The following is an 18,961-nucleotide window of genomic DNA, read 5'->3' on the forward strand; positions in this document are numbered from 1 at the left end:
GATGGATGGGAGTGCCTCATACAATCATGGATCTCACTAAAATAACCTCATATCCGTTTTAATCCACAGAAAGGTCCCCTTTCCAGGCTGGTATGGGCGTATATGGCATTTAAGACTGCGTGAGGATATGATTAGATGACAGTTTTTACTGCCTAAAGGGTGTAACTGAAACACTAAACTGTGCAGAGAAGGAAAAATAAAAGACCGCGCTGCAAAGTTTTATTCCTGCCTTTCTCCTCCGCTCTGGTGTTTTGTTGCATTTGTAGTATTCTTTTCAGGCTAGAGTCAAGAAAGTGAAAAAAACAAAAAAGAATCCTACTTTTATGAAATGCGTGTTGACTCTGTTTACTTATGTATGATAAAATATAAATTATGACAACACTTAAAGCAGAGAAATGCAGACCGTGTTAACATATTTCTCCCATATAGGTAATGAATGAATAAATGATTATTGCCTCAGCCAAATGAAATCGATGCAGATCACACAAAGAGTGTAACATTATAAGACCTGAACAACATCAAACATGTCCAGGCACTCCAATGCAAATTTACATGGTTGCTAAGAAGTGCTCGCTCACACCTCTTGTCTACAGGACACGTTCCTGTTTTTCTGTATCGCAGAGGATGCTTTTAAGGAGCATTATTTCTCAGAACTTCAAAGCCTGCCAAAAGCACTCTCCTTTTGGAGTGTGTAGCAGCTTGAAAATGTACTTATATTTTCCAAATGGACAGGAAGAGGCCCTCACTGGTATTGAGGTGATGCTAATGCACTGTGGCGCTAGCTCTTTTTTTTTTTTTTTTAAGTTTTACTCGGTTTACAGCTCAAAAATACAGCCTGTGTTAAATGGTAATAGTATTTTACAGGCTTGATTTTTATATTAACTTTAATATCCCATAATTTTAACAACAAAAAGACAACAGAAGAATTTTTTTATTTTGCTGTGTCTATATGGAAATCTGGCTTTTACACAGTACAGCCAACAATGCCAACAGGTCCCCATGGACACTATTTACTCTGTACAGCTCTATAATCTCATAATTGTCTAGAAAACCTGAGTCAGACTCTTTCCAGATGCTGCATCCAGGTTTTCTGATATTTCCCTGCTTTTATTGATCCTGTTAACATTATCGCTGCAAGGTCGCAGTCAACTGCCTTTGTTTTCTCAGCTGAGGAAGGATTGCGCTGCTCCTCGGAGGACTGGAGATTAGTTCCCGTGATGTAAACCCTGCCCAAGTAAGAGGCTGTTGACTTTATTTAATATGTCCGCCAGATTTTTTATGAGCATTACGCAAATGAAATGGTTTGCATTATGTGTGAACCATACGTTCCACAGAGGCACGGATGGCAGCAGACAGCTGGAAGTAACTTGAGCCCCTCAGTCACTTATCAGCCCTGGTATCCCTGCCATTTCCCATAGCCATCTTCAAGCCAGAAGAATCCAGCCATTGTTTTCATCTCTGTGGGCCCTGTGTTAACTCAGCAGCCCCTCGCTGATTGTTGCCGAGATATTAAAGAAAATGGTAGATTTGTCTTTGTCCATATAACCCCATCTTGTGACATCCAAGCTCTGTGTTTGTGCCAGAGTATGTGTGTGTTTGCGTGTGTGTTCTACTTGATGCAGTTGCAGAGAGCAGCTGCACCTGCCCTGTATGTCAACAACAGGGTCTGGAGCAGACACTCAAGAAGAGAGGTGGCTTTCACACCACCGGCCTCACTGGAGCTGCTTTACTTTCCAAAGACAACAATGACCACGCTGCTGTGCTGCGCCACGAAGCTTTTAGGCTCTATAGGCTTGGCGCCTGGTCTGTGTGGCCTCGAGATTATCTCCCGACTGAGCCCTCTACATACAAGCTTATTGGACTTCCTCACGTCCCCTTGTTTTTGTGCCTCTAAAGTTTCCAGGATGCTTTTTGACTGTCTGTTTTACACATAGAGACAGGATCCCCCGTGGGGGTTGTTAGGAGGTTACAGGGGGGTAGTAAAGGGGTCAGGGAGAAACTGTCAGTCTATTTCCTTTCTCTGTCCTTGGGAAACTGCACCACAAGTCTTTTGCATATTTTTAGCGTCCTTGCTGGTTTTTGTCTGCAAGTATCCACAGGAGGAGATAAAGTTATTCCCAGTCCACAAAGACTTTTGTTTTTCACATGGATTACTTATTATTAATGTCTTTTTAGCTCATTTTTTTTTACAACCTAAAGAATGACCATGTCCTGCACACAATCTGTCAGAATAATGCACAGGGTCTGGAAACCATCATCTTTATGTACTGTTCTGTAAATCTCTCTTCCATAGTATTAACCCTCTGCTGGTGGTTGCCTCGAACTTGAGTATCAACAGCTGGTAGTGTGTGTGTATGTATCTGGGTGTGTGCAGTCAGTTGCGACAGAATTGCTGTAGATTAATGATATTTTTTACATTCATTTAAAAAAAAAAAAAGTCACACTCAAAGTAGTAATGATGAGACGGGGAAATACTATGTGCATACATCTGTTAGATCATTTGTAAGGCCTATAATAGTTTTGGACAAAGTATCTTCTTGATTGTAAACTGTAAGAGAGTGATTATTATCTGTGAAAAGTGTCTTTTTTCTGGTAAAATAGGAGGCGTGTTTTGCTGTTAGTTGATGTGCTGGCAGTGTGCTGTTTGAGGGGAACTGAGTCATGTTGATTAGATCCAGTCACAATAAGAAATTCAAATAATGATTGTTAAGGACCGTTTGAGCCCCCAAAAAAAAAAAAAGCAATGGAAGAGAAATGGCACAAAAAAAGGTGGGATAATTAAACAAAGAGCAAAGCCCTGCTCCCTGTCTTCTTCGGGAAACTCTGCTCCAAGGTCGGAGCAGGCACTGAGTGATTACATTCAGCTGAGAGAGTGAGCTTTTATAAACCTGCTGGGAAGTCATGCTCATTTACATTCAGACAGCATTTGCAGAGAATCACCTGAACGGTGCAGATGATATTGCTCACAAACATGTCCTACCTGCTGCACAGCATTTCTTCCTGTGTTATCTCTGAGCACATCAACCGCACTGTCTCTCCTTGCAGTATGACTACAGGCGCTCATCTGTGGCTGTTAAAATAGCTGCTTGGTGTCTGTTAAATAATTTTGGCATAACTTAAACCACTATAAATGTGGCTGCAGAGTTTGCATCATCTTTAAACCATCTAGGGTTATCATTCTTTGTACATGGCGACAGTCACTATTGTGTGTTGTTATTCATGTGCTTCATACATAATACAGTGGTTTGTACATTATGTCTTCTGAAATAGACTGTGGTGAGAGAAGAAAATTTCATTGTGAGAAAAAGGGGCTACTGTAATTTAAAAAAGTCCTCAGAGTGAAGAAAACCACCTTGAAGAAATTACGTGTAAACAGAAAGCACGTTTAACCATATTAACCAGACTGTTGTTCTTGCTTTCTAATTCCACAATACAATTATCACTCAGTGAATGTGAAGGTACATGCCAATAAAAATAAGTCATTTCTGTTTTGCTTTGGCCCACCTCTCTATAATGCTTGACTCTGCAGCTGCACCGAGTGCTGTGGAAAACAAACAGTGCAGTGCAGCTGGGCTCCTCAAGACAGCGAAAGGGGAATTTTAATCCCATTTTTTTTCTTTGGCACCAGTCAGATTTATTTGGTCATAAAGAAAGGAAAAGCACCCCACCATCTGAGAAGGATTGGGAAGTGAGAACGCAAATTATGCCAGAACCCCAGTTGTAGACTTGGAAACACAACAGGCCAGGAAATGAATCCCCAACAGGTCAAAGAGCTCAAAACACAGAGGAGGCCAATTAACACAGATAGTGACACATTACTGGGATACCTGGACAGCTCAGATCAGCCTGTCATGCTCACAGAGAACACCAAGAACCAGCTAGATATGTTGCAGTGCAGGTTTTTGCAGTGATATCATTCACAGTAACAGTTTTATCGCCATGAGACACACAAGCGCTGCAGTCAAAGGCTAACCTACACGTGTCTCTCATCCAGTCCTGCAGCGTGATCTGAAAACAAACTATCCCGAGAGCCTCAAACCATTTCCAGCTGTCACGTCCATGCTCCAGTACAGGTCCTAACCTGATATGACAGGGCAAGGCGAGGTGAGGGTCAGGCCTCCAGGAAGATTCATAGCATGTAACTCAAACTACGAGCATTATATTCATAATTGCCCGTGGTTGAAAAATGAAGATGGCCATGTGCTGCACCTATTGTCTCTCACGTTACCTTTATTACTTTCTCACCTTACATGAGACACTACAAGTCTTTATATGTACAATAACAAGGCGAGGACAATGAAATACCACAAATATGTAGTGGTGCAATGCAACTATATGCTTTTGCTCAAGTACTAAGTTAATTGTTATTCCTATAACACACATTCTTTCCTAATTAAAATTTTTGATCTAAAGAAAATATTATTTAAAACAAGGTTTTTTTGGGGTTTTTTTGGTTTTTTTTTTTAAGATTAAACTATCCAGAAATATTAACTGTTTGAAGAAACAGTAAAATACATCCAGTCTGTCTGTTGGGATGAACCAATAAGGTAATTTACATATGTCAATATCATAAGGCAAATCTGACAGAATTATATTTAATCATTTTGGAAATGATGTGTCATTTTTTGATCTAAGACTGTGATGGACAGAATGTTAGGCTGCCCATTAGTTGTTTGCACTATACATCAAATGTGGCGAAAAGTATATATGTAAATAATTCAAATTGGTGACAGATACTATGATAGATGATAGATGATAGAATGAAGCATCACAGTGTTTTTGTTGCTGGTGAGATGTTGTAGATTGCAAAAACAGAGTAATAAGCCCATTATAATGCCAAAGCGTGTAATACACCCGTCAGTCCACTTGAGGATAACGTATTGGTGTCACGTTTTGCCTCGCCTAGCCATGAAAAGTACACGCATCTATGACTGAAGTCAAAGGGAGGTCATGTGACAGGGCACATAGAGTAAAAAGATTAGTGTAATGAGAAGGTGGGATTGGTTGGATGGAGTAAAAGCAGGACCGGTGTTCAAGTCCATGGAAAAGCAGAAGTCGCTATAGAATTTTTATAAATTACTTCCATCATGTAACATATCTAATGTACGTTAAGTAACTTAGCATATGAAATGTTAGATATATACTCATTTTAAACCACACTATGATGTTTTCCTAATCCTAACCACATGGTGTTTGGTGCCTAAACCTAAGACTCCTTATTTTTGCGACGCAAAACGTGAGGCAGACACGGTATCCTCTTGTGGACCTGTGCATGTAATACAGGTTTTTGCGTGATACTGTGTTGGACTAACACAGCAATAAGCAGATAAGATTCAATGCAACAGTCATCTGGAATATTGCTCAAAGCCTCAGTTATCTTAGCTCCATAAAAGAGATAAACGTGTCCCTGTGAATGTCTGGGAATAGCATGTGTACTCATCCAAGTCCTCCAGTACACTGAGGCACAGGACAGGCTGCAGACCCTGAAGTCCTCTTTAGTTCAACATGCAATAAAATGATGGACTGCAACTTCAAAATCTATAAAAAATTAACTGCACAGGAAATATTACATGAATATGGCTTCACACAGACACAAGAACTCAAACAGACACACTGCTCAGCCCCTGATGTCAGTATGTAAGTCACAAGAGAGGTACAAGACGCTTTTATTATGGGCAGCATGGTGTCTTTGTTTAACTATCATAAACTATGTGTTTTTCTGAGGGTGCCATATTTAAAAATAGCATTTATCTGGCTCTTTATGTGATATTCTATTTAAAAAGGTCACTGCAATCAGACACGCGTATCTGGTCCATGTCACAGCCAGTGTTTAAGTTCCCTCTGTGGTTGAAGTATAACATTTGGGTGGTGGAGACGGTACAATACAACCACCCCTTTCTTGGCTGGTTTTTTTTTTGTTTTTTTTCTTTAATGATATGTTTTACCCTCCGTTAGCTGCCTATATTGAATTTCCCATTTTTCTAAAGCATGTGGACTATCCATTGAAGAAATGCAAAGAACGCACACAAGGAACAGAGCTCCAAACATGCACTGAAGGCAATAGCATGCCTCAGTATGAAATACTTAGTCCGAGCATTGTCCTGATTTCCTGAAACTCTTGATAGTGACTGGGATTTCAAATGAAAGACGAGTGAGGATTAGAAAAAAAGAGGCAATTTTACTCTTGTGGTTTTTAAGGGGTGTTTGTGTGGGTGTGGGTAATTCTTTATCAAGCCTTGCTATCCAAGCTCTTACCTCCTCTTTTGGGCCTTTAGGAGCATCCTGTGACCTCTGACCTCCCGGACAATAGAGGCCAGGACGTTTCCCAGTGAGCGCCGATGGAGCCAACAACAGGAACATGAGGGGTGCTCCTGGGAAACAAACTGTTTATTGTGCAGCAGGATGGACAGCCCCCCCCCGTGTCCCAGTCACTTACTTTCACACACAGACACTGACTACACACCTCTGCACAGTAAAATCCTGTCAAACAACAGGTGGCTGCTTTTAAAGGCTGAACCATGCAGCAGCAGTAATACTCAAATGTCCCATATCTTCTGAAGAAAAAGAGTGTGTGTGTGTGTGTGTGTGTGTGTGTGTGTGTGTGTGTGTGTGTGTGTGTGTGTGTGTGTGTGTGTGTGTGTGTGTGTGTGTGTGTGTGTGTGTGTGTGTGTGTGTGTGTGTGTGTGTGTGTGTAACAAAAGACAAAGATAACAAGAATAGTTCCCTTTCACCTAAGTCTCAAAATGTTATTTGTTGCAAGTGTATAGATACTTTTTGCTTCTTTTTCCATGTTTTGTGATACATAGCTACCCTCTATGTTCCAGTATGCAGTCCATAGAGAAATGTACGCTTTGATTCAGCTGTCGCTTTCTCCTTCATTTCTGCATAGGCTCAGGCTGCAGATGATAAGTTTATATTTAGTTGGACTTTCTATTTCATAACAGTACCCAGCCATTTGTTGGTGCTGCCACTGCCTGTCTGTTTCAGAGGAAATCCCTCCTTTGTCTCTCAAGGAAGCTCAGCAAACTGGGAAAACTTGAATTTGTCATCAGAAATGAAACAGCTGGAACACATTTGATTTGGGCGAGTCACTGCTAAATGTATTAGTCAACACTCCAGACTGGTTATTACCTAGGCTCTGGAGACTACTCATTGCAAGAGCAGCACAGTAAAACAGTTTCCAGAGCTGTCAATCACCGTGCCAGAAGTGTGGTGCAACACAGAGACACAGAGGGCTCTGGGGATCGCTCTGTAAGTGCTTAACCCCAAAGGATTACTGGCTCTTTATGACTATATGTGTGGTTTGTGTCTGTGCTCCACAGCTGATAAGGGTGGATCAGAGGGGGATAGTGTGTAGGGGACTGGATCTCATCTCATTCTTTTAGCTTTTTCTTGAAAGACATTAAATCATGATAATCAGAGAAGAATTAAGAAAATAACCCATAAATTATTTTTGGAGAAGGAATCCATAACTCAGGCTTGCTGAGTCTCAAGAGAAGCACAAGAAAACATGGTTGTTATTAAAGCAACAATGTTTTGTAATACTGTTTTAATTCAGTTGTGGAAGGTGAAGTATGTTTGAAGGTGTTACCTGAGTTCTGTTTACTTTTTTCCATCTATTTTTGTGCATTTCAGAAGGAAATCTTCCACATTTAAATTACTACATTTCTCAGATGTCTTTATTTACTTTACCATTTATGATGCCAAATGCAAAACACATGATAACCTTGCAATAAAGTTGTTTTTTTTAAATGACAATGGATGAAAGTTTTTAAATCAGTCTTTGTAATTTTGGTGCTTGTTGAAATGAATATAAAGTATAAAAATGTTATTCAACAAACAAGTCATTAGGCAGACTTATTTTAAACAGGTATATGGCCTCTGAAAGCACTAAAATGAAGTCATATTTTGGTGCCAGGAGCTTGTAAATGAGAAATCCCATGAAATGCAACCTGCAGAGTTCTCCACAACCACAGTTACAGCATATAATGCCATTTAATAAGCACATCCTTGAAGCTATAAATGTTTATGTGATTGCATCATGTAAACCTTGTAAGCCAAAAAAAGAAAGAAAAAAGAAAGAAATGCAGTCTTGTGCCAGCTTGTTTTAATGTCCAAGAAGAACACAAGAGGAAACTATAGAAAGCTCCTGTAATGGACTTTTAGTTTCTGATCCAAGTTGTAACACTCTCCAAAACCGATGCCCACAAAAGCAAAAGAAAGAATTGAGGAATAACTCTGAGATTTTCCAGGTCAAAGGCCACCTTAACACTGACAAGCAAAATCAAATCACAGCTAAGGAAATGAGCCATGAAACACTGATTGCTCCATACATAATGACCCTTTTTTCCAGTTGCTTAGCTCAAGAATTATTTGATTGTGCAGAGTGCTGACTTCACTGCAAACATGAGCACTGCTTGCACATATTGCCTGAGTGTATAATCAAATCAAGACCATTGATACAAGGAGTGAACAAATATCTCTTAGTATGTGGGAACAATGGATCTTTGTTCCATAAGAGAGCCCTCAGAAAGCTAATAGACTGACCGAAGGTAGAACACCTCTGGGGACTGTGAGCCCAGCTTGTGCTCAGCATTAATTGGTTGTGCTTTTATTGGATAATTTAGACATTAGCAAGACCCATTTAAGCTAATTTTGAAAATGACAGTGAGCATATGTGTTTTGTCATGGCAACCATGGGAAAAGTGCCATCGAGAGGAATATACTTAAGCTCAGACACAGTTTTAAGATAATTGCCACAATAAGTGGAATGCTTTCTGTTATACAATTGAACTTCTACTCAATGGCGATTCATGTGACCAAAAAGACAGATCACTGGAGTCTTCTGAGTTCATGGTTTCAAATAACTGCACTATAGGCTATATTCCTCATGAGACGGGTCAACTAAGCTCCTGCCCCCGCCCATATCATCCCAGCCCTGACACGTTCTCACCATGGGTCAAACATCAATTTGGAACTTGGGGCACAAGTCATGTAACTATAAATTCATCTCCTGGGTATAGATGGGAAATTCCCCGATGCAGGTTAGTGATGTGTTGCCTTATCGAAACGACGACATTTGTTATTTGTTGCTTTAAACTTGTACAAAGTAGCATGCACCCCGTAACTGCAGGACTCGTGTGTGTGTGTGTGTGTGTCTATCAGCTACAAACCCCTTAGGTTTAAAGTACACAGTAGCAAGCAAATCAATTTAATTTGAGATTTCAGAGGAAATTACAGTAGGGTGACCGTGGGAGGCTTTGTGAACTGAGGCTTCAAGCCAACAAAGTGTGGGCTTGACTATGTCTGAGAACCTCACGCTGATAAATGGCCTCTCCGAGTAGACAAATTCAGAACACAAGGATCTCCTGCACAAGACCCAAACTGCTACCTCTGCTTCTAGCTGAATCTGATTACAGCCAAGCCCTGAGGACAGGCAGGTCATTGAGAGCACAGAGATGAGCAAACAATAAGATATTATCTGGAGGAATCTTCAGTTTTCCAAAGGAAAATGGTCCCTCTCAGTGTCACATTGACGATAGGATCCTCAACCTGACACTGAATCAGCCATTTAAGAAGAATGAACACTGCGACCCATTCATACATACTCACTAAAATAATGAGAGCTCTTTTTTCGCCCTTGTTTAAGACATATAAAGGGAAGCTCATGAGGCTTTGCGAGACAAGGCTGTGCAGAAACTGGAGCACGCAGCTGACTCAGATGAATATGCCTTTACAGTGATTGAATGAACAATTCTATAGTCTTTTTTTTTTTCTCTATTCTTTATGTGTGTGTAAGTAATACACGTGTTGGGCTTCATTGTACTTTGCTCAGCCATTGTCAAGCACTTCTTAACTTGAAAAAACTAATTTGAAAACAAAACTTGTAATGATTTTATATGATTTGTGTAAAAAAAGATTTATTGTAAATCTTGCAAAAACACTCATTAGTCAAAGCTGTACAACACAATCTATTCTAGCCATGTCGCTTCTGTGTACTTTTGCTCTTTTCAAACAGTGACATCTTGTGGACACCTGGCCATGTGTTACCCTTCTCATACAACACTGTCAACTTGATGATAAGGAGGGTGATTATATTGATCATAATGATTTCATTATTCGAGTTTTTTTTAAATATCATAAAATATCAAAAACAAACCACAAAAACTATATGAGTAACCATAGAACCCCAGAAAGGGATGTGAGTGGAGCAGCCAAAGTATTGGTGGGTTTCTGCAATTGTTTTTTTGGAGAGGATTTTGACTCCATCATTATATTGTGTGAATCTCAATTTAGATCACAAACTAAAACGCTAGGTGTCTACAGTTGGTTTGTACAAAATTTTGTATTGTGCTTACATTATGCTGCCTTACTATTAAAAGGTAGGTAGGTAGGTAGGTATATACTTTATTAATCCCCGAGGGGAAATTTTTTCGCCACAGCAGCATACATACAGGAGCAATAATAGAAACAATAGAACAAAATAATAATAATAGAATAGAATAATATAATAGAAAAGCAATAAAATAAAAAATATAAATATAAAATATAAAATGCACAGTACATACAGTATATATACAGTACATTAAATATCTATATATATTATATACAACAAACCAATAAACACAGTCAACAAAGTCGTATAATTCTGATTTTATACAACAACAACAAAAAAAGAAGAACAAAAAAAAAAAAAAAAAAAAGTGTATTGTGAACTCCGATCATGGACGTTGTAGATAGGAAGTCGAAAATTGTCACTTCACGACTTGTAAAGAAAAAAAAAAAAAAGAAATCTCGCGATAGTACCGGATCCCGTCTGCCTGGCACCAAAAGGAGTCGGGATGAGAGGAGAGAGAGAGAGGCAGCAAAAAAATATCTCGGTTGTCCTGCAGCGGTCCAAAGACAGATTAACATACAGCACACAATAGGGCGCATTCGTTGTACTTAGAAACCAAAATCCACCGAGTCTGCTGTATGTCAGCCGTGTTTTTTTGTTGTTGTTGTTTTTTTTTTTTCCCCTGACTGTACGTAACGTGAGATTTGGGAGTACGCGGGCCAACAGAAGCCAAATTGTATGTGTGAAGTGCTAACCGTTAGCTGACAGGCTACCTAGCGTAGCCATTTGAAGCAAATGGCGTTGAAAAGAATTCAGAAGGTGAGTTGTGTGTTTCCTTCGTGGTGCCGGCCGGACCTTCGAGTAACTTGTACGTTTTTCGAGTGCGGCAAAGACATTACCCGTGCTTAACTTTTTTTTTTTTTTTTTTTTGTCTGTAGTTCTAAATTATTTTTGTGCCCCCCTCCTCCTCCTCCTCCTCCTCCTCCTCTTCCTCCTCCTCCTCCTCCTCCCTCCATTTAAAAATAATTCAGAGACAAAGACGAGCTAACCCACCGGTTGGCCCCTGTTGGTGCATTGCTACAGTAACGGTGTCAACAATAACCTCTTCACAAGCGCCATTATTTTAATAACAACCGTTTCGTGTTAAATATTATATATATATTTTAATTATTATTCTGTAACGTTGCTAGGCACCGTATCAATGTCACGGGAAGGCTAACAAGTCAAGTCAGCTCACGTTTGAACGTGTCGTCCTCGGTTTGGTTGGCACAATATATATATATATTTTTATTATTATTATTATTATTAGCTGTCTTTTTCCTTTTCGGGGTTGGTCCCTCAAGACTGCGGTTGAGAGTTTTGTGGTCGTGAATGACAGCTGGTTGCCATTGAACCCTTAGTGTCGGTGTTGCCATATATGGGATGGCAAATGGGGCAGTGGAGCAGGCCACGGTGTGTATTTATATAACTGGATAGATAGGCTTCCTGTCACGAGATGTTAAATAACGGGCTTTATGTCTATTTAACCAACTGTGGTATTGCTGTCTGCTGCTCATTGTCACCTCGTGAATAGTGTTTAATAAGGACTCGATGGCTGCGTTCACATTCCTTGATGTTTTTCCCACTTACACATAGTTTTAATTTTTCCGTGGTTGTTTTTGTCAAAACACATTTGTACCTTTTTTTTTTTTTTTTTTTTTTTTTTTTTTTTTAATCCAGTTGTGTAATCTTTGTCCCCCATTCCTCCTGGGCGAAACCGAACCGATGGCTGTAATGTGTGTGACGTCAACTGTCCTATAATGTTTCCTTTTATAAAAACTTGAGAAGCAACTTGGCTCAAATTTGAGATTGAAGCCCTCAAAATGTGAAGTCAGCCCTGCTTCATCAAAGCCAGAAACCGTATGAATTAAGACCAGGTGACGACTCAAAAGAGGCTTGTGACTGTTACAGAACTCTTATTTCAGTTCCTTAGGATAAGTCAAATTCATTTGAAAATAAATAATATTAACTTGGGCTGGGTAGTAAATGAATATTTTATCATATCGGGATATTAGGCTAGATATTTTCTTCGATGTTGGATATCATAATATCGTGATACAACACCTTTTGATGTTTTTAAAGGTCGCATTACAGTAAAGTAATGACATTTTCTAAATTTACCAGACTCTTCTATCTGTTCTGTTATTTGAGGTTACCCACTTAGTCAATTGTATTTACATTCCTCATGATTATTTCACTGTGTAAATATTTGTGTTTGAAAAATGTGTTTAAATAGCATCCAGACAATATTGTTGTTGTACTAAAATCGAGGTAGGTGGTCAAAAAGATTGTGATACTTAGTTTTATCCATACTAGCCTCCTCTAATATTAACACGTGATCCGTCATTTCGACAGGTAGTGTATCCAATGAATATTGATGCTATAGCATCAGCAGTGTTTTATAAACTTGATATAAATGTCTTTTTGTTGTTTTGCAAAACACATTTTTATACTGGAATTCTTTGAACTCAGTAAATTCAAGGCTAATTCACTATAATTATCTTTCCTTTAGGAACTGTCAGACCTTCAGAGGGACCCTCCTGCCCAGTGCTCTGCTGGACCAGTTGGAGATGATTGTAAGTAGTGAGAATTGCTGCATCAATTTATGACAAAACATAGAAAATATGTGTAAAAATACACAGCGAGTTTGACATTGTACTTCCGGAATTTGCTTCCAAATATACTGTATGTTCTAATAATAAACTTTTTTTTTTCTTTTTTCTTTTTCCTTGTAGTATTTCATTGGCAGGCAACAATAATGGGTCCAGTAAGTAGCCCACTGTCACACCATCTTAACCCAACTAAATTGTGATTAAAATATGCAACAGGCAAATGAAAGTGCTGCCAACAAACTTGACTTGTATCTATTTTCATTTCAACAGAGTGACAGCCCATATCAGAGTGGAGTGTTTTTCCTCACCATTCACTTCCCGACAGATTACCCCTTCAAACCACCCAAAGTGAGTTAGGGTCGGCTTTATGTGGCGCATACTGAGGCACGATGTTTTAAAATGAATTGAAATAGCTTTTTTTACAAACATTTATTCTGTTGTTGTAACTTTTTGTTTTTTTTTTTTTTACATATTTTGTCACAGGTTGCTTTCACAACAAAAATTTACCATCCTAATATCAACAGCAATGGAAGTATTTGTCTGGACATACTGAGGTCACAATGGTCACCTGCACTTACAGTATCAAAAGGTAAGAGATCAATAGAGATTTACTCTCGTGTCTTGGTATTTTGTTTTTTTAAAACAGTTACTAGGGCCCGGACTCTGCCATAAATGTAGTTATTACAACATTATTAACGGTACTGGCTCCACCTGGGTTTGACAAGTCCAAATGTCTACTCTAAGACTGCTGTCCAGAGGATGTGGTAATTGCCACCATCGCTCATCATACATTTGGAGATGTATTTAATACGACAAAGAATAGTGGCCAGAAATTTGTTATTGTACTTGACTACACAAACAGATGCAGAAAGAATAGATGCAAATCAGTATTTCAGGAGAGAATTGAAATCTTTGGATTTACAGTCACTATTTTGTGAGAAGAATGTTACAGTTTGGGTAAAACTACACCTCAAAGGTTCTTTAGACTTCTAAGTAAATTTCTTTACCTTTCATTCCTGTTTTAAATTGGGACCTGGGCTCGAGGCTCTTGAATAAATTCATATAGTGATGAAGTTCTGGAATACATTTGAATTTGTTTATGGTTGTTAATTGTAAAGGATGAATGAATTAATAACATCTGCTGTTTAAGAAGTCAAAATCACACCTGACTCTGGAGAAAATCTCTCAAAAACAAATCTGTGTCTCTTCTCCTTCTTGATTAAAGACAATGAATTAACAGTTCATGTATTCTCTAACTTTCTGATTCATTCTTCCACAGTATTATTGTCTATCTGCTCTCTTCTTTGCGATCCAAACCCGGATGACCCGCTGGTACCAGAGATCGCCCATACATACAAGGCCGACAGGGAAAAGTGAGTGTAAAACCGTTACCACTTCTCTCAATTGAGCTCTCTGTTGTATTGAAGCTACGTCCACACTTTTAAGTTTTGTTTTAAAGCAAAAATGACCTCCGTCTGCACCAACATTTGAGAATGAATCTCTGTCTGTAAGACACCTGAAAACGCAACACAACCACTGATACACAGTATTGGGTGACCCATCAGAATCTGTGAGCTGCCGTGTTGGTTAGGTGGAGGCATGAGGAATAAGATGGTATGGGTAAAAATGTCAGGGCAAGTCACCGAATCTGATGAGTCATCAAATACAGTGCAGGCCCTTTATACAGGATTGATGACACCGCTAGGCGAGGGAATTGTCACAAATCGCTCAAATAACAGCTTGCCCTCTGCACATGGAGGCAGTAGCAGGATTATGAACTGCAGAATTGAACTGAACAATAGGTGCCAGCATGGACAACAAGCTAAGCAATACCTACATTTCATTATCCATGTTGAATTAACTACTTGCTAGTCAAGACTGATGAAGTTGGGGGTCACGTGATAGGGGCGTGACAAATCAAGGAAGGATGTGTCACGACTGATAATACCCAATCAGCAAGCAAATGTAGGGGCCAGTGTCGTCGTTTTCAGAAGTCTTATGTTTCCAAAAGCTGAAGTAGTGTGGACGCTAGCCATAAATGTAGCAAAAGTTGTGCCATTTAAACACTAACTTTTTCTGTTGAGATAAAGATCTTAGTTTGTATGTTCACCCTAAAACCATTCCAAACTTTGCATGTGTCTCTTGCAGGTACAACAAATTAGCAAGAGAATGGACACAGAAGTATGCAATGTGAGAATACCAGGGAGATCAAAATACAAATGAGAACAAAAGAAACACAAATGATTTGTAACTTGAGGCAAATGAGCAACAGAGGGGAAGAAAAAAACAAAACAAAACAACAGCCCACCTTTTGGAGAAGGAAGCGATACAATGAGGTACAGTGCCACTTGGCTTTCTGTGTGCTGAGCTGCTCCCGTGTGCCGTCCTTCATGACTTGTATGGATCTGCTGAGCAGGAACTGATGGACTCCTTAAAGCACTCCCATACGGAATACCGGAAACTCTTCAGTCCCTACCGCCACACTCAGACTTTAAACTGTTACTCCTGCTTTTGTGATTATCGCCATCATTGTTGTTCTTCATATGCATCATTTTCACTGTCAATGGGTCATATCATCGTTCTACTCGGAAGCAAAAATGTTTGATTGATTTAGGAGATTGTCTCTCCCTTCATTTCAGAGGTACTGTCTGTGTCCCACTGGATGTCTCCTCTTTACTGTATCTCCATGTATTTAGTGGCCTTTCTGTGTTGTTGTTTTTTTGTTTTGGTTTTTTTCAAACGGTAAATGTGCAATTGAGGCAGAATGTTCCCTGTTGAACACAAAATGGTGCAGTGCCATTACCAGCAGCTGATCTGTTGGCACATACTGTCTCTACCCCGAAACAATGTGAAAGTTGTAAAGCAGGATTGGTCTCAATCATCCACTGCGTTCGAAATTGCAGCAGTATTAAGCGGTTGTGAAGACACTGGAGAGCAGCTGTTTATAGACAGACCCAGACGTGCTGCTTGGGGGGGTCCAGAGAGGTGAATGTCCACTTCCATTTTTCTCACACATGCGGTCATTGCACTTTTACATCCTGTAACGGCTGGTGCCCACAGTGCACAAACACTACTACTGTTGTTTCACTTGTTACTTGTGTTGTGTAGCTATGAACGTAGCTACTCTTTGGCACATAGCTAAGCTGTGTGCCACCTCCTCAGTACAGTTACTCAGGTATCGACCCACGTCATCAGCCTTTTACACGCAGTGACCCATTGTGAGAAAAATGACTAGGGCCCATATCCACCAGACTTCTAAAAATAACTCTATCCACCGGTTTGTTCACGTGACAACAAAAGCTCGCGCTTCCTGAAAAGGCAACATGATCAAAGACGGGCCCTGATTATCCGAGTTGCACATGAATAAATGCTGTCCAAGAAGTACTGTCACTCTCGTCAGCCCTCTCCAGTTCTTTTCTCCACTACTTCCACTTTTGGAACAACACTCTGGTGTGAACAGCTTTTAAACGATGCTGTTAAACATGTACATGCTAATGTTTATCGAAAATGAAATGGCCCTTGGTTACAGCTGGTGTCCCTTGTATACTGAAAACGGGAACTTGAATAGACTTGACATTTTGCTGAACCTAGTTATTTTAAGTCATGTGCATGTAGTTACATGAGGTGAATAAATACAGTAACTTGCCATGACAGTTTCATCTGCTTTAAGTATCAGCTGATATGAAGCTTTGCATTTATTTATGTTCATGTTCATGAGTCTGCAAATGTTTTGTTTTGTTTTTGGATTAATAATCAACACTGACAGTAAAACATTTTGTCTGGGTGATACAGTTGTGACTTTTTTTGTATTTGTATCTTTGGAAGCTTTAGTTTTAGGCATTTTTTTTCATTTCTGTCACAAAAATTGGAACATGATTGTGATGTGTCATAATGTAATAGTTTTAATATAATCCATTGTAACTGTTGGATAAAGTAGATAGGAAAAGTTATGATTTCTCAAAATCATGGCTCAATGTGCTGATGCTGCCAATATATAAAGGGAAATATTGAATATTAAAAGGGGGAAGACATTTTGCTATTGAGGCATTATTGAATGGATTCATTCACAAAGTTAAGCATGATGATTTTAGAAGCTTTGATTGTAGAATTAACACCATGGTTTAGGCACTGAATATAGGCTGTCATCATTGTTGGCTGCTGCAGACAAAACTGTCAAAACGAGTTGTCCTGACATGCAGTGTACACTGAAATGTTTTTGAAAAATATATCTTCGAAATGCAGCAAAAGCATTTTTGCTGCGAGACCTCAATTGTAATACAACTAGTTCAATCCTTGTGTGCATTGTTGTTTGTTCATCTGGCTATTTATTTATTCAAAAGCTGAGTATCTTCCAACTGTATGATTGAATGCAGCCTCAATTCATCATGCCAGTGACGCTACATTGACCTCCCTTGTCCAGTGTGCTCAATAGAGTTTATATAGGCAGCTTGGCATGCTTTGCACTCTGGAGAACCTTCTCACAGCCATTTGCCAGATATCAGGGATTTCGTTACAATTCATCTGCCTAACACCTCTGACTAAAATTTTTAGCCTTAACCCTCATTTTGTATATATATATATATATATATATAGAGAGAGAGAGAGAAAGAGAGAACATGTCATGAACTGTAAATTTGCTATCAGGGCTGCATCCCCTAAATGGGTGATTCATTTCATCAGTGAAAACCTGCTTGACCGGTACCAATATTTTGTTTAGAAATTCAGCCTGGCTTTCTCTGGACGCAGGACCAGCCTTCATGCATCCTAAAAATTTGGAATATGTGTGCTTGAACTGCCATCATGAACGTCCACGTGTCTTCACATAGCCTACACGAGATAACTGTTGACCTTGTCATAACATATGAATAAAGCTCATCTTGGTTTATTATTGTCTGTGGTTGTTTTTTTTTTATGTCGTTAATATCTAAGCAGTATGCATCACAACCAGCTGTATGTGGATGACATTAAGGCAAGATATCTCGGGCAAAAACATAATGCTTTTTCATGCAATGGTGAAATAAAAGATAATTTTTTTTGCTTCCATAATACATCCTCTTTCAGACTAGTGGGAAGAAAACATCTGAAATACACATTTGGGTGTTTATATTATAGCACTTTGGCTACTCGCAGCTGTAAATCTATCCTACATTTACCCAAAATAAATTACATGCAAAAAAAAAAGAGATATCCTAAATGTGTGCATATTTAATTGGATAATGTCCATATTCAAACATTAACTTTTGACTAACTTATAATACAAAATCTACTTAACCAGGGAAATTTCAGTGCGGTATGAGTTAAAAAAATATATATATTTACCTATTCCTGTCATATGTCTTGCCTTAAAAGACGACTGATCTGCGTTTAAATAACCAGAAATCAAAACAATGTTCTTTGATAAGAGAAACTCTGTGCAGGTATTGTACACGTACTTTAGCTCATGAAGTTTTCCACTTGAGGAAGGACAATAAAAGTTTCATAAAAAGCTGGTGGAGATGTCCACTACCTGTGGACCTACCTGTGGAGTATCACGTTCCTGCAGCGCACTGTATCACTCCTGGAAGCGCTACCAACTAGGATGCGTTTGATTTACTATATCTCGTGCGAGGTATTTGCGGTGCCAACAACACGGCAGAGCGACCCCCCCCCCCCCCCCCCAATCTAATATTTTTTTTTCTTTATGTAAGACATCGGTGTATTTTAAAGATTATTCTGAAACAGAATCGCAGTGAGTCACAGCCGAGTTTGGAATGATAAAAATAATAATAATAATAATAAAAAACGGACACCGTATCCGCCCCGTCGGAGTGTCAGGGTACAGTATATGAAGGGTACCCCCCTGGCTCGGACGTAGCCGCGAGGCTAGGCTAAACTAGCTCCCCACCGCATCTTCGCCACTCCTCCCCAGTAGGAAGGGCGCATCTCGGAGAGCTAGCTGGCTAGCTGTACTCAGCAAAAAAAAAAAAAAAAAAAA

At 39.3% G+C, this 18,961-nt stretch overlaps 1 protein-coding gene across 1 annotated transcript; it reads left to right on the forward strand.

Moving 5' to 3' along the window:
* Positions 1–10,832: 10,832 nt before the first annotated feature.
* On the forward strand, positions 10,833–17,880 carry ube2d4 (ubiquitin conjugating enzyme E2 D4). Its single transcript, XM_069699758.1, has 7 exons — positions 10,833–11,155; positions 12,888–12,951; positions 13,111–13,142; positions 13,258–13,335; positions 13,471–13,576; positions 14,267–14,360; positions 15,136–17,880. Exons 1-7 carry the CDS (start codon positions 11,132–11,134, stop codon positions 15,179–15,181), a joined length of 444 nt encoding a protein of 147 aa, XP_069555859.1. The 5' UTR covers positions 10,833–11,131; the 3' UTR covers positions 15,182–17,880.
* The last annotated feature ends 1,081 nt before the right edge of the window (positions 17,881–18,961 follow it).

Source organism: Brachyistius frenatus, unplaced genomic scaffold, assembly GCF_029030835.1.
Source record: "Brachyistius frenatus isolate BFR_SWC_R1_liver_20210118 unplaced genomic scaffold, ASM2903083v1 Contig_31, whole genome shotgun sequence".
Taxonomy (NCBI): Eukaryota; Metazoa; Chordata; class Actinopteri; family Embiotocidae; genus Brachyistius; species Brachyistius frenatus.